This window comes from Triturus cristatus, chromosome 7 (genome assembly GCF_964204655.1).
Source record: "Triturus cristatus chromosome 7, aTriCri1.1, whole genome shotgun sequence".
Lineage (NCBI taxonomy): Eukaryota > Metazoa > Chordata > Amphibia > Caudata > Salamandridae > Triturus > Triturus cristatus.
In genome coordinates, this window is record NC_140590.1 from 740531981 (window position 1) to 740546606 (window position 14626).

At 46.3% G+C, this 14626-nt stretch overlaps 1 protein-coding gene across 1 annotated transcript; it reads right to left on the reverse strand.

Moving 5' to 3' along the window:
* Nucleotides 1–463: 463 nt before the first annotated feature.
* Nucleotides 464–14222, reverse strand: LOC146810456 (uncharacterized). Its single transcript, XM_085614970.1, has 3 exons — nt 13324–14222; nt 11230–13261; nt 464–575 (listed from the first exon to the last, which is right to left on the reverse strand). The coding sequence occupies exons 2-3, from the start codon at nt 13053–13055 to the stop codon at nt 464–466; spliced, it is 1938 nt and encodes a 645-aa protein (XP_085471096.1). The 5' UTR covers nt 13056–13261; nt 13324–14222.
* Nucleotides 14223–14626: the final 404 nt, after the last annotated feature.

The window sequence follows — 14626 nt, forward strand, 5'->3', positions numbered from 1 at the left end:
GCAGAGTACATGGACAAAGCTAGCAAAAACCTTGAGGCCAGTCAAGAGCTTCAAAAACATTGGTATGACCAAAAGGCTGCAATGGTGGAGTTCCAACCAGGGCAGAGGGTATTGGTGCTGGAGCTTGTGGCACCTAGAGCCATCCAGGACAAATGCAGTGGACCCTACTCTATCCTTGAAAGGAAAGGCGAGGTCACCTACTTGGTGACCTTAGCACTAGCAGGAGCCCCAAAAGGGTATATCCATGTAAACCGCCTTAATCTTTTCTACGATAGGGTTGAAGTAACTATGCTGATGGTCACTGATGAGGAACAGGAAGCATCTAGTAAACCTCTACCTGACCTCCTCTCCAGCATGCCCAAAGATGGGTCAGTGGATTGAGTTGTCTATTCAGACACCCTCTCTGCCCAACAGCAAACCGCCTGCCAGCAAGTCCTGGGGCGGTATGCTGGGGTGCTTCTCCTTAACCCCTGCACAGACATAATGGTGTATCCATGATGTGGACAGTGAAGACAGCTTGCCCGTCAAAAACATGATCTGTGGACAGTCTGACCATGTTAAAGAGAGCATCAAAGCTGAAGGCAGCAAGATGTTGGAGTTAGGGTTATTAAACCCTCTGACAGCCCCTGGACTAGCCCAGTGGTTTTAGTCCTAAGCCTCACTCCAAGGGTGGGAAATCAGAAATGAGGTTTTGTGTGGACTACAGAGGTCTCAATGCTGTCACTAAGACAGATGCTCACCCCACACCCAGAGCTGATGAGTTGATAGACAAATTGAGAACAGCCAACTTTTTTAGCACCTTTGATTTGACATCTGGGTACTGGCAGATTGGTATGGTTCCAGGAGCAAAAGAAAAGACAGCATTCTCTGCTCCAGATAGGCATTATCAGTATACTGTTATGACAAATGGCTTAAGGAATGCCCCGGCTACCTTCCAAAGGTTGGTGAACCAAGTCCTTGCTGGAAGCTTTTAGAACAGCATATCTTGACGATACTGCTGTCTATAGTTCCACCTGGCAGGATCACCTGATCCACCTTGGCATGGTATTGCAGGCTCTGTAGACTGCAAGCCTCACTATCAAGGCATCCAAATGCCAGATAGGACAGGGCACAGTTGTATACTTGGGCCACCTTGTAGGTGGAGGCCAAGTTCAAAACTTACAACCCAAGTTCAAGACCATTCTGGATTGGAAAGCTCCAACCACTAAGACTCAAGTGAGGGCATTCCTGGCTTGAATTGGTATTACAGGAGGTTTGTGAAGGGGTATGGATTCATTGTGGCACCCCTCACAGAACTCACCTCCAAGGAAAAGCCTTAAAAGGTAAACCGGAAAGTTGTCAAAAGGCTTTTGAAACCCTGAAAGAGGCAATGTACTCAGCAACCATTTCAAAGCGCCAGATTACTCTAGACAGTTCATTGTGCACACTGATGCCTCTAAGCAAGAGATAGGAGCAGTCCTATCCCAAATCAATGATGATGGCCATGACAAGCCTGTTGCATTTATAAGTAGGTTAATTCCCAGGGAACAGTGTTGGAGTGCCATTGAGAAGGAAGCCTTTGCTGTGGTTTTTTCACTGAAGAAACTGAGACCATACCTGTTTGGTACTCACTTCCTTGTCCAAACTGACCACAGACCACTCAGATGGCTTATACAGATAAAAGGTCAAAACCCAAAACTTTTCAGGTGATCCATCTCCCTACAGGAAATGGATGTTACAATGAAACACAAACCTGGGACTGATCATACCAATGCACACAGCCTTTCTAGGTTCTTCCACTTGGACAATGAAGACTCTCTTGGGAAAGGTTAGTCTCATCCTCTTTTTCATTTGGGGGGGTGGGTAGAAGTGCCCCTTTTGACATGGTTACCCCCCCCTACACTTTTTGACTAGTATCTGGTGCAACTTTGAAAGTGTACTGGTTCCCAGCTAAACAGGTCTCCAGTACCAGTGCTCTCTCCCTAAACGGTACTATTGTTCCACAATTGTCACCCCTTTAGGATCCTTGTAAGCGGTACCCCTGGTACCTAGGGCTTTGGAACTAAAAAGGGTCCCTAAGGGCTGCAGCACAAATTGTGCTACCCTAAGATACCCTTCACCAAGCTCAAGCAACCTGCCATTGCAACCTGCGTATCTTGGTGCAGAGAAAACCGAAGAGTCAACATAACACACATCTGTGAACTGAATGAGAGTTTTTGCGCACACCTATCTTAAACAAAAGGTGGTTCTGTAACAAGCTTATCTAGTATGCTTGCGAGCCAGAAGGAGGTCGCCTGCCCCTGAAATAACCTGGTACAAAACAAATGACCATTCAGTTGATATCTGGCTGCACTGCGTGAAGATCAACTCGAGATTGTTATCACAGTGTGAGATCTGGTGGATTAAATATTTCAACACAACGATCCCTTTTGGGTTAAACGACAAAATAGATATGATCTGCTTCTTGCAAATTTCACCATCATTGACCCATTGTCTATATTTAACAATCACTGTGTTTTGTGACTACGCAACAGTTGATTTATCACTCATGTCTTATTTTACATGTGTTATATTTTTAACACATTTACTACATCTTTGACATTTGTGTGACTGTTCACTTTCCTGTGCAATTTCATAGCAACATTTGATATCCATGCACTCTCACTTATGTTTCTTTCTCTAACTGTGTTGCACTCAACTCTGTTTGCTTTCAATGCAATCTCATGGCAATGTATGACACTGACGTACTTTTTCTATGTACATGCTTTGCAAGTACACACTGTGTTATTATGGGTCTTGATCTTTCAAGTGTGACCACATTCTGCATTTTCCTGCATCTCCAGATTTCCACGATTTACAGTATGATTACATTGTGCACCTCTGCACCATTCTTTGGGTCTTGTTTTGTTTTTTCTTTCCTTTCTATTCACTACCTATGTCCCAGGTTTATGTTGTTTGGAATTGCATTTGACGTCTGAGATTTGGTTACCATGTGTCACTCCTCTACCTTGGATGGGAAGGTTTACACTGGCCTTTGGGTCTTACGTCATTCAAAGTGCACTGGTGGTTTCTGTCCTGGTTCGGATACTTTTCCAAGATGGCGGTCGATTTGTAGAACGGACCGGCAATCCGTAGTTGATTTTGCAGTATTTTTTCCGGTCATCAGTGTGTTTTTCATGTCATCAGCATGGTGTCTTAGTCGATATTAGAGGTTACTTTTTATTTTGAGATAAACTTGGAATATAGCGAGTCTACTTTAGGCTGTTTTGCACTTCACCAGACCATTGCGGTTTTTCTTTTAGTCTGGACACCCTTTTTAAGATAGCGAGCACCATGTAGAGAGTTTCTACATTCCTTTGTTTACCTCTTTGCATTTCCTTGGATATAAGCATGTGTACTGTGCTATCAGCTTGTAAGCTCGGCGTCAGAATGGAGGTTTGGTGGAGGAGACAGCACTAGCGTTGGGTAAGTGTTTAGCTCAAGGGAGTTCATAATCAATTGGTTGTACGGACAGTACACTGTCACAATATTTCTCGTTCATCTCTTTAGAACATTTTTGAGCATCAGTGACGGGTGGAGGAGAAGCTAGCTACTTCCAGCGGGCTTTAAGCATATGATTCAGGTACTAGCAACTACACAGTACTTATGGTATTTACATGTGTATGGGGTCCTTTTCACGTTTTCATGCACCTTGTCTTTCTTCATTACAACAGATTCCAGCGTTAATTTGGGGCAGCTATATCGCACCATGTCAGAGTGGATTGGCAGTATCACCAAATTTAGTTGCCTTCATTTAACTTCCGGTTGTAGCGAGTACAGGCGTCTTTATGGCTTCACATAGTGCCAGGTATTTTAATTTAGTTATACAGACGCTGTTTTCAGGATTAGTGGTAGATTGCACTTTTAACATGCAGGTGCTGTTTTCTTTGACATCCCTTATTCTAGGCACATCTGGGTGGACTTACTAACTTTTGTGACAGCTTTTTTTAATATTGAGGTTGACATCCTAGTAAGCCATTTATATCAGAATTTTCTACAGTATTCACGGTGGTATCAGTTGTCTGGAGGCACAAAGTGGTTCATTATTTTAAGTTATTTGGTTTAAATTCTTGCACACACTTTTTAAGGCTTTTTGGGTCCACATCAGGGTTTCCTTTATGTTTTAGCCACCCTGGTTTCTAATCATTCTTCAGCACTTCTCATGCTCAATTTTGGCCACACACTGCCATGTAATTCGTATTCTTCTTATGTGTGAAAACAGCTGCCGCTGTATATTTATAAAAGTATTATTCATCGAAAACATTTTATCACTTTGTATCCACAGAAGCCCCTGAAGAAGGAATTCATTATCCCGAAATGCATTGGGCATAACTATTTTTTGGATGTCGAAGAACTTTGTGATTTCGAAAATAGCCTTTATTTCATTATTGTATAATCTTTTTTTCATCATGTATAGTTTTGTGAAACGCAATGAGCATTTTGATAATTGATTGAAAAAGTTTTGAATTGTTTAAATACTGACAATTGTTTAAAACATTAAGATATGTTTAGAATGTAATGGTGTAATTCTACATATGTGTGCACAATTTTGATGATGTGGAAAGTTTGATTTCACGCAGTGCAGCAAGATATCGAGTGAATGGTCACTCGTTTATACCAAACATCTCTGTGTGCCATGCCTGCCAGTACATGTGGTATGGGTAAATAAACCCTACGGCAGGCGTACCCTAAGGAAGGGTGCACCATACCCATGTGTGGGCATATCTGCCTAAATAGATGTGTTGCCGTTATATCCAGTGCTTAATTAGTAAAATATTAAGTGCAGGTGCTCAAATATTTTTAGGAGGCCACACCCATGTCCCCGGCTCCACCCACTTCCTCCACCGGCTCCACCCATTTACTCTATTGGCTCTACCCACATCCCCAACTGGCACTGCAGAAAGCCAGATGTAATACCCGATCTGAATTTCAGCAAGTAAGGCTTTTATAGGAGGTTGAGGGAGGAGGAGGTGAGTTAGTGAGAAGTGCATTCAGTGGTTCTAATCTGAGATAGTTTGTACTGGAGGAAAAATAGAATTACATGCCACTGGCAGTGAGACCAGCCAGAGATATGTAGTGGGGTGTGTAAGAGTATGGATAGAACTGTGTGAAGGGGATAGTTTCTGAGCAAGAGGATTTTTGTTTTCTTTCTTTGCAGTTTTATATAGCACGACCTCAACCCAAAGGTACTGGAGTGCTTTACATGAGTACCACCAGTTACATTACACAAGGCAGGCTAAGCTTCAGAAAGTAGTGCAATCACTATCTCAAGGAGATGAGTGCAACGCATGTGAGGGAATGCAAGTGGAGTTTGCAAATGCCTGGATGGAGGTCTCAAGTACCAGAAGAATAGCACAGGTGGCATTGTCAAGGGTTCATTTAGTGGACCATGGGCAGATGCAATATGATGGCTGAAGTGAAGCAGCAGGACAGTAGCAAGTAGTGGGTGTTCTACAGTACCTATCCCAAAGGACTGTAAGAGAGCCAGTGCTGAAAAGGAGATGCCTTTTTACGTTTTTAGGTCAGGATTACAAGCTATCCCGTATCCCCACTTGAAAGGACTATCTCTTTGTTTTACAAAATATCAGCACTTCATGTGGGTCTTCGTTGAGTGGCTGCTGAATAAACGCTATGGTTTTCCATAGGTTTACATCTCAATTTAAGATCATTCTAGTTGTGGCTTTCAGAAGGCGCCTTGCAGCTGATCTTTTGTCCTATATAACGTGCAAGGTCCAGACTGTCACAGTTAGCTGAATGAAGTCAAGTGGGGTATTGCTCTCAGCTTTGCGGGCAGCATGCGGTCTGTAATTATAAGGGGGTCCAGCTTTTATGATGGTTGCGCCGGGTTCGACAGTCTATCTTGGCGCCCCCCTATACCATCATCTCCATGAACTCCTTCATTACCACTCTCCAGCAGTGCTCCTCCTCTCTCCATAACCTCTCTCAGACATGCATTCCATTTTTTATAGTGCTACTCATAGTGCACTCACACTCAGTTCTGTGGTCTACATAGTACACGCTCTTTGCAGCAAGCACATTAACCATCCACGCTGCTTTATGATGAGCAAAAACTGCCACTAAATAAAATTCCAATCTCTAACCAGTAGGAACATTAGTTAAATTTACATTTTTATTGATGCCTGAAACTGCTGGACGGACAAGGAAGTTTATGAGTTTTCAAAACCAAAAGTTATTTTTTGAGGGGGGGGGGTGGATTTCAGCACAGGTGCACCAGTGACCCCCAGGGGCTGTGGAGGGTTTGAAGGGGGCAACTACTACCGCCCCTCAGCATGGAAAGTCTGCATCTTCCACTTGATATATCTTGGTGTGTTCATAAATAACAGGGACAGCTCCAGGGACTGTCCCTTGAAATCAAGGGTCTATCTAGTGTCTACATCCATTTAAAAGTGCACGCCAGGGCCTAGATGTCATGGTTTGGGCTGGTCAAGGTGTGTCATGAGCGGGAAAACTCTCAGCAATATTTAACACCAGTCAGGCAGCAGTTCTGGGAATCAAATGGAGGCTTGTTTGAGAAGAGGTGCACGAGGATTGAGTGACACTTGAAACTACTGCTATCAGTGTTATGTGTATATATTATTTTTGGATATGGTATTATATGCTGACAGCTGTAGCTGTAGCTGACTGTGACGCCCCATCTAAATAACTCAATAAAGGAGGCATAAAAATACGCCTTTTTACGTCTCCTGTTAGGGTGAGTTGAAGGTCTCTTTTTTGGGACTAGGCAATGATGAGAACAGCCTCAGTCTTGTACCTGGAATCATGCAAGCTTCCTGCAAAGAAGTCAGCCTACGCTTTTAGACCTCAGAACCATCTACCAAGCATTGATTATTTATTTGAATTCTCAAATAGTTCCAGGAGTATTTCAGGAAGGCTGCGATAGTACTCTTATGCATAAGTGCACCACTGGTGTTTATTCACATATGTATTAATACTTAGCAAACGTGTATTTAAACCTACACACTTTCTTCCACAGACAAAATATTTTTCCTGTGCAGACACACTTCCTGCAAAGCCCACCAATCATAGGAACAAAATGGATGCCTAGTGACTTCTGCCCTTGCCTGGAGTCAATCTATGATCGGATTCAGGTTAGGAATGGGCTTGCAGATGATTGTGAACATCCACAAACTCACTTTTTACATTTTGCACACTCCCCAACTCTGGGGCAGATGAACTCGCTTGACACAATGTAAAGCTATATGTAAGTAAATCAATTTCCAAATATAAGTTAATGTTTTGTAGTTTTCAAACATGGAGTTTACTAGCAACTCGTGCTATTTGCATACCCTTCTGATTTCCAGTGGCTTAGTTAAGGCAAAATCATTACTTACTACGCCGCCATAATTCATCTGGGCCTGCTTCTGCAATGCTTGAGTCAAGAGTCAGAAACGCTGCTTTCAGTTTCTTCTTCTTTGAAATCACTGGCTAGCACCTGCGCATTATGGAGGGGCGAAGGGGCGGGCAAAAAGTGGGGACACTAATCTCTGCATTGGTCCCACTCGGGCCAATGAGAGAAGGGCTTCCTACTATGATTGATGGACGTGTCCCAGCCCAGGCAGTTTCTGTCAGCGTGTGTGTGCCAATTCCTCGTGATAAGGCGGACAGCAGCCGTGTGGCAGCAAATTTAACAAGCATTGGCATAGCCAATAGGTCTCGCCTTTGGGACCTTATAAGTGTTTAGCCATGCAACAGTTGCATAACTAAATACTTATAAGGTCCCAAAAGCGAGACCTATTGGCTATGCCAAGCAGCCTTGCGGCTGGGAAAGTGAAAGTGATCGCGATCAAACATCAAAGCGGCCGAAAGTGAAAGTAATCGCGGTAAAACGCGGCGCGCGCACCCGCGCACATGCACTGTGGCTCTAGGCTAGCTTGGTAGCACTTTTTGGAGCCCTCTCAATAAGTCTCGCCAGACCAGCGCATGCGCTGGGTCAGGCGAGACCTAAAAAGGTTTACGCACACACAGGAGTCGGACGACCAATACCAGCCCAATCAATCAGTGACCCACCAGTGGTTATTTTTACCGCACATAAGAGAAAAAATATTGCCGATTTGTGTGGGAAATCACCTAACTGGCAGGGAACACTGATTACCCAGGGATGGGTTTACTGTGTAATGATATCAGCTCTTCACCGAGAGACAGTATGAACTGCCGATATATATATATCGTGTTACATACTTTGCCACCACGCCATCTGAGAAGGCATTTACTTTACAAGTTTCGAAAGTATATGATACTCAAAATTCAAAAATATAACGTTTTTAATTTGTTTGCACGGCAAACTCATGGTGATTTCAGGGATGTGACATTGAAAGCACCGTTGTTCTAAGACACTCCTCGTTTATACTGAGGGACTGGACTCACTTTGTGAGAATTCTTCTACATTATCACCGTGATGACACCGACACTTTAACCGTGTATGAATTAACAGCTGTTTGTGTTTATTTTTATCAAGCCCAGTTGGTGAGAAATTGGCATTCTCTGTCCCCCATGCCCTTTTTTTTTGCTGCCGGGCAGGTATGAAATGCATGTGGCCAGATTGAGAGGGGGCGAAGGGGTTTTCAAGGGCCTCGCCTTGGAAGGTGTAGGATCCCCGTGAAAAGAGGAGACACGGACACGGGGTTTTCTATATTCAGCTCCTTTATTTCCTTCCTTCCTCGTCCAGGGCTTACGGCTAACTGCCGTCCCTAGCCCTCTGCTCCTCCCTTTCCGCCCGCCCTGGTCCCCACTCAGGCCGGTCCTAGTGCCTGACCTGTTTGGTCTGTGTGCACCATTACATCTCCCCCCTCTGTGAATAAAAACAAATTATGAACAACACAGCAACTGTCTCTTTTTTAAAGTTCCTTAATAAGGCGAGACGGTTTTGTGATGACCCGTTTGTGGCGTGACTGGAGTTCAAGATTGTCACGCTTGTTCTCGTCGGCCATTTCCATCAATGCCTGACTGTGGTGGGGCAGTGTCTCTAGTTCTCTCTTCTCCATTTTCAGTTCAGTCAGTAGTTCTTTAATGTTGGGTCCGCACTTTTTAAAGTACATCACGTTCCTGGTAAGTCTTCTCCCGTCGGTCTCTGCAGTGATCATAGTTCCTTTTTTTTGTATCACCTTCAGTGGAACCTCATGGAACTTGCTATCAGTCTTCCGGGGCTGCTCTTGTCGCGCAAGCACCCTGTCTCCTTCTTGTATTTGAGGGGGCGTAGCACGTCGCGGTTCATCAGCATAGTCCTTCATCTTTTCTTTCTTTATCTTGTCTCTGGCTGCTATCTCCTCATGGTCAGAGTCGGGATCCTGTTCGTTCGCTGCCATAGTCATCATTGGTAGTCTGGTGCGCACTGGGCGTCCCAGCATGAGAGTGGCAGGACATTTGCCTGTGGTGGAATGAGGCGTGTTTCGGTACGCTCGTAGTACCTCGTTGAGTGCTATCTGAAGGCTCTTTCCAGTGAGTTCTGCTTGCTGAATGGCTTTCTTGATCGTGGACATGAAGCGTTCGACCATTCCGTTGGCCTGAGGCCATAATGGTGTGATCTTGCGGTGCTTGAAGTTGAGGTGTTGAGCAAAATCAGCAAAGTCATGGCTGTTGAATGGAGGCCCGTTATCTGACTTCACCACTAGGAGAATGCCCCATGCGGCAAAGGCCTCCTCTAATATCGGTATGGTACTCGATGCTTTCGTTGATGAACACAGTTGTGCGATGGGGAATCTGGAGTACTCGTCCATGATGACCAGGACATATTGGCCCGATTTTATTGGCCCAAAGAAGTCAATGGCAATGTGTTGCCAGACACCCTCCGGTACTGGAGACATTTGTAGTGGTGCAGGAGGATCCGGACGGCTCACCAGTTGACATTGCGGGCAGTCTTTCAGGGTTGTCTCTACCATCATGTCTAGTGTCGGAAACCAGACTCTTTCATGGAGTGCTCTTTTTGTGGCTACCATGCCCCGGTGCCCTTCATGTGCTAAATTAGTGACTCCTTGTCTGAGTTGTCGCGGGATCACTATTCTGGTGTCTCGTAGGACGAGACCATTTGCCGCTATTGACAGTTCGTCGTGGACATGTTTGAATGCCGCCATTTATTGGTCGTTTTGTTCACTGCTTTGCGTGTGTCTCCAGCTGTTGGTTTGAATCCGACGTTTCATCTCTTGCATGGTGGCATCTGTTTGCGTCGCTTCACAAATGGCTTCCAGTGGAACAGCCGGAGGTCTCGCTTGGTCCACTACGAAGTGAATGTATTCGTCCTCGATTGATTGTTCTGATTTGCTGGATCTGATGGGGTGCCGGGACATGTAGTCTGCGGGGTTTGCAGCTTTTCCTGGCTTGTGAATGATGTTGTAGGTGTATTCCTGGAGCCGGAGGCCCCATCGCTCTATTCTTGATGGCATTTTTGCCCGCGGGTTTCCAAAAATTGTGGTCAAGGCTCGATGGTCAGTCACTAGTGTAAAGTGTTTCCCAAAGATAAAGATGTGGAAGTGTTCACATGCCCAGACAACGGCCAGGCTTTCTTTTTCTGGCTGTGAATACGGTCTGTTAGACTTCTGCTGGCGTACGCTACTATGTGTCACTGGTCTTCTTCTTCTCTCTCATATTGTGCTAGGATAGCTCCTGGCGTCCACTGTTATCTCTGTTTTCTTTTTTGGATTGAAGTAAGCCAAATTTTTGGCCGACTCTACAGTTCTTTTGATTTCTCTGAACGCCCCTTCACATTGGGTGGACGACTGAAAAGATTGTCCTTGCTTTGTAAGCATCCTCAGAGGGTAACTTAACGTGGCGTAGTCAGGTATGTATCTGGAACAGTAGCTGGCCATGCCTAGGAACGATTGTACATCGCCCACGTCCTCTGGGCTTGGTGTGTCGATTAACGCTGCTACCTTTTCTGGGTCTGGTTTCATGCCACTTCCAGAGAATATGTGTCCGAAAAATGTCAACGTTGGTTTGTGAAATTCACACTTGTCTTTGTTGAGTGTGAGGTTGGCTTCCATGAGTGCATGACAGACCTGATCTAGTGCTTTGTCGTGTTCTTGCGTCGTTGCTCCATATACGAGGATGTCGTCGCTGTAGTTTAGGACATGTGGAATATGATGTATTGTTCTCCTGACTGCCTCTTGGAATATTTCCGCTGCTGATGACACTCCGAAACTTAGTCTTTTGTATCTGAATAGCCCGAGGTGTGTCGAGAATGTTGTGATATATCTTGACCTTTCATGCAATTCTAGCTGGTGGTATCCTTTGTTGAGGTCTAGTTTTGAAAATATCTTCGCTCCGTTGAGTGAAGTGATCATGTCACTGATGTGAGGGCCTGGATGTCTCTCTCTCTCTATCGCCATGTTGGGCGCCCTCATATCCACACATAAGCGGACTCGGCTGGTTTCCCCTTTCTTCGGGACTACCACCACCGGGGAGAACCAGGGGGTCGGTCCATCTGTTCTTTCTATGATACCTGCTTCTAGTAGATCTTGGAGCTCCTTCTCCACGGCTTCTTGCAGGTGAAACGGGATTTTCCGGTGATGCTGTGCTACCGGTGTGATTTGTTCGTTTATGTGCAGTCTTATTTGGCAGTCCTTCATTTTTCCCAGGCCTTGAAAAAGCTTGGGGAACTTTTGGATGATAGCTGGTTTGTCAGCCACTCGGTATAAGATGTCAACCAGTTTCAGTCGTTCTGCGGTGGCCAGGCTCAGGAGGCAGTCGGCCTCAGGCCCCTCGATGACATGGATGTAGGCTGATATTGTGCGATCTTGGTATGACAGTTCGGTTGCAAATTTCCCAAGACACATTAGTGGCTTTTTGGACATCCACGTGTATACTCGTACATGTGCGTTATCCAGCTTGGGAGGTGATTTCATTCGTTGGTATTCCGTTACAGGCAAGTAGTTTAGTGATGCCCCACTGTCTAGCACAAACTTGGTGGGGTGAGCACCAATTCGGATGTCCAATCGCGGGTACTCTTTCAGCCGATCAGGGTCGGCTACACAATAAATATATTCCTTTCGGTCTTGAGCGATGGGTGATGTGGATCGGGATTCTGCTGATGACGACTGTCGAGATTGATATGTCCTGCAAGAGTGGCAGCTGGATTGTGACGACCCAGTTGATGAGTCTCGTCTATCCTGGACTGCTCTGACATGGTGACGACTGCTTGAAGGCTGATGTTGCCGGTGCCTTCCCTTTTGATCACCTTTGGGTATCGCCCCGCACATGCTTTCAAAGTGGTTGTCTCTACCGCACTTCCGGCATTGTTGTCCTAGTGCTGGGCATGCGTCGGCATGTGGGAAGTCGTAGCCGCATCTGTAACATTTGAGTTGTCTGTCTGATCGTTCCTTGGTGTGGTTTCTGGCTTTGTATCCTTTGCTTGACTGGTGGTGATGTCTCTTGGATCTGGAGGAACGCACCTGTGGTGGTGATCTTCCAGGCATTTGCCGAGACTGCATCCTGAATGCTTGTTCCCGTCTCTCACCTTTCCCGGCTTCTATTTTCTTCGCATGTTCGTCGGCTTGTTCATCTACTCTCGTCATCTCTTCAATCTCTTCCAGCGAGTAACTTCTCTTGAGCAATTTGCGTCTCAGTGGTTCAGAGAGGCATCCTTCTATGACTCTCAGCCGAAGGGCGTCTTCAATTGAAAACTTGTCAAAGTCACAGTATCTCGCCAGTCGTCTCAGACGTGGGACGAACACCCCCATTTGCTCACCTTTCTCTTGCGCGGCCAGATTGAATGTGTACCGCTCGTAGTCAACGTTCCTTTTGTGTAGGAACTTGCGATCTAGTGGTTCGCGAACTTTGTCATAGGCACCAGAGGACTCAGCAGGCAGTTCTTTTATGATTCGTCCAACTTCCTTGCCAATCAGGTTCTTGAGGGCAAACAGTTGCTCTTCAAGGTCCGTCACCTTGGACGCTTTCATGAAGTCCTCGAAATCTTCTATCCATTCTTGCCATCGTGGACCCATGCCCCCACCCGATTCAAGAACGAGGGGCTCAGGGCGGCGCAGGTATGAGGCTCCAAACATGCTTGTGGGAGCTGGGTCGGGCATTGTTCAGCTTTTATTGCTGATTGCTTTTGCAGACTTTGTTTGCTCTCTGTTACACTCGCCATTGCTTGTTTATACTATTTGTTACAATCGCCAGTGCTTGTTTGTTGCGCCTGTTGCATTCGCCAGTGCTTGTATGTTAGTTTTGTTGCACTTGCCAGGGCTTGTTTGTCACTTCCGTTGCATTTGCCAATGCTTGTTTGTCACTTCTGTTGCCTTTACCACTGTTTGTTTGTTGCTTCTGTTGCAATTACCAATGTTTGTTTGCTACTCCTGTTTCCTTTGCCAATGCTTATTTGTTACTTCGGTTGCATTTAGAAATGCTTGTTTGTTGCTTCTATTGCATTTACCAATGCTTGTTTGTTACTTCCGTTACATTTACCAATGTTTGTTTGCTGTTTGGCTCCTCTGCCTGACTTAAAGATGGCCGCCGATGGTCCCTGACAGGGATTGGGCAAATCTCGCGCCTGACCTCAAGATGGCCGCCGCAAGAATCCCGTGTGCAACGAGATTTTGTCTTTTAAATCACCGGAGACACCGCGATCATCAGCGCTTGATCCCACTCACCGGAGCTCCGCTTTTGGGCACCGCTACCACGCCAGGTGAGGTTATTTTCTTCTTTCTTGTGCACCTTTCACCATTGCCGCCGGGGTGGGCTCCCGGTAGGCTCTTCTGATATCGCGCTCCAGCCCCACACGCAGGGCGAGCAGCTCCGGGACAGTCGCCGCCGGGGTGGGCTCCCGGTTGGCTCTTTGGGCTTCACGCTCTAGCCTCCACACGCGGGGCGAGCTCCGGATTTGTTGCCGCCGGGGTGGACTCCCGGTGGGCACTTCTGTTGTCGCGCTCCAGCCCCACACGCAGGGCGAGCTCCGTTCCCTCTTTTTTTTTTTCCTTACTCACGCGGGTCACACGGCAGACGTGTCCCGCAGATGGCTTCACGCACACGTGAAGGCTCTAAGCCCTTCGTCGCCAGTTGTAGGATCCCCGTGAAAAGAGGAGACACGGACACAGGGTTTTCTATATTCAGCTCCTTTATTTCCTTCCTTCCTCGTCCAGGGCTAACGGCTAACTGCCGTCCCTAGCCCTCTGCTCCTCCCTTTCCGCCCGCCCTGGTCCCCACTCAGGCCGGTCCTAGTGCCTGACCTGTTTGGTCCGTGTGCACCATTACAGAAGGGTCCTCACCCATGCCTGTCCTGAGATGTATGTGTAACTGGATGAAAACATGAGGCTGGTGGGAACCTTTTATGAGTGCCCGGGATCTGCAGAAAGGTAACCGCAGCTGGCAAAGTAATGGGGCACACAGAAAGTAAAGATGCCAATTGTGTAAGATCCTAAACACAACCCTATTCAGGCTCGCAAGTACTAGGGGCGTTCCTCATTGAGGAAGGGACACTGATTGCGTCGAGGCAGTTCCATATCTGCTAAGTGTGTTACTGAGTTCTCATTGCTAGCAGTTTTTGAGCAGTTAGTTGGAACCCTGTGGCCCTTTTGCCCCATTTTGCAGAGGACCCAATTGAACTGTGTTTTGCCTCTCTGTATCCTGATGCGTCACAACCGTGCCCTCGTGAAAAGGC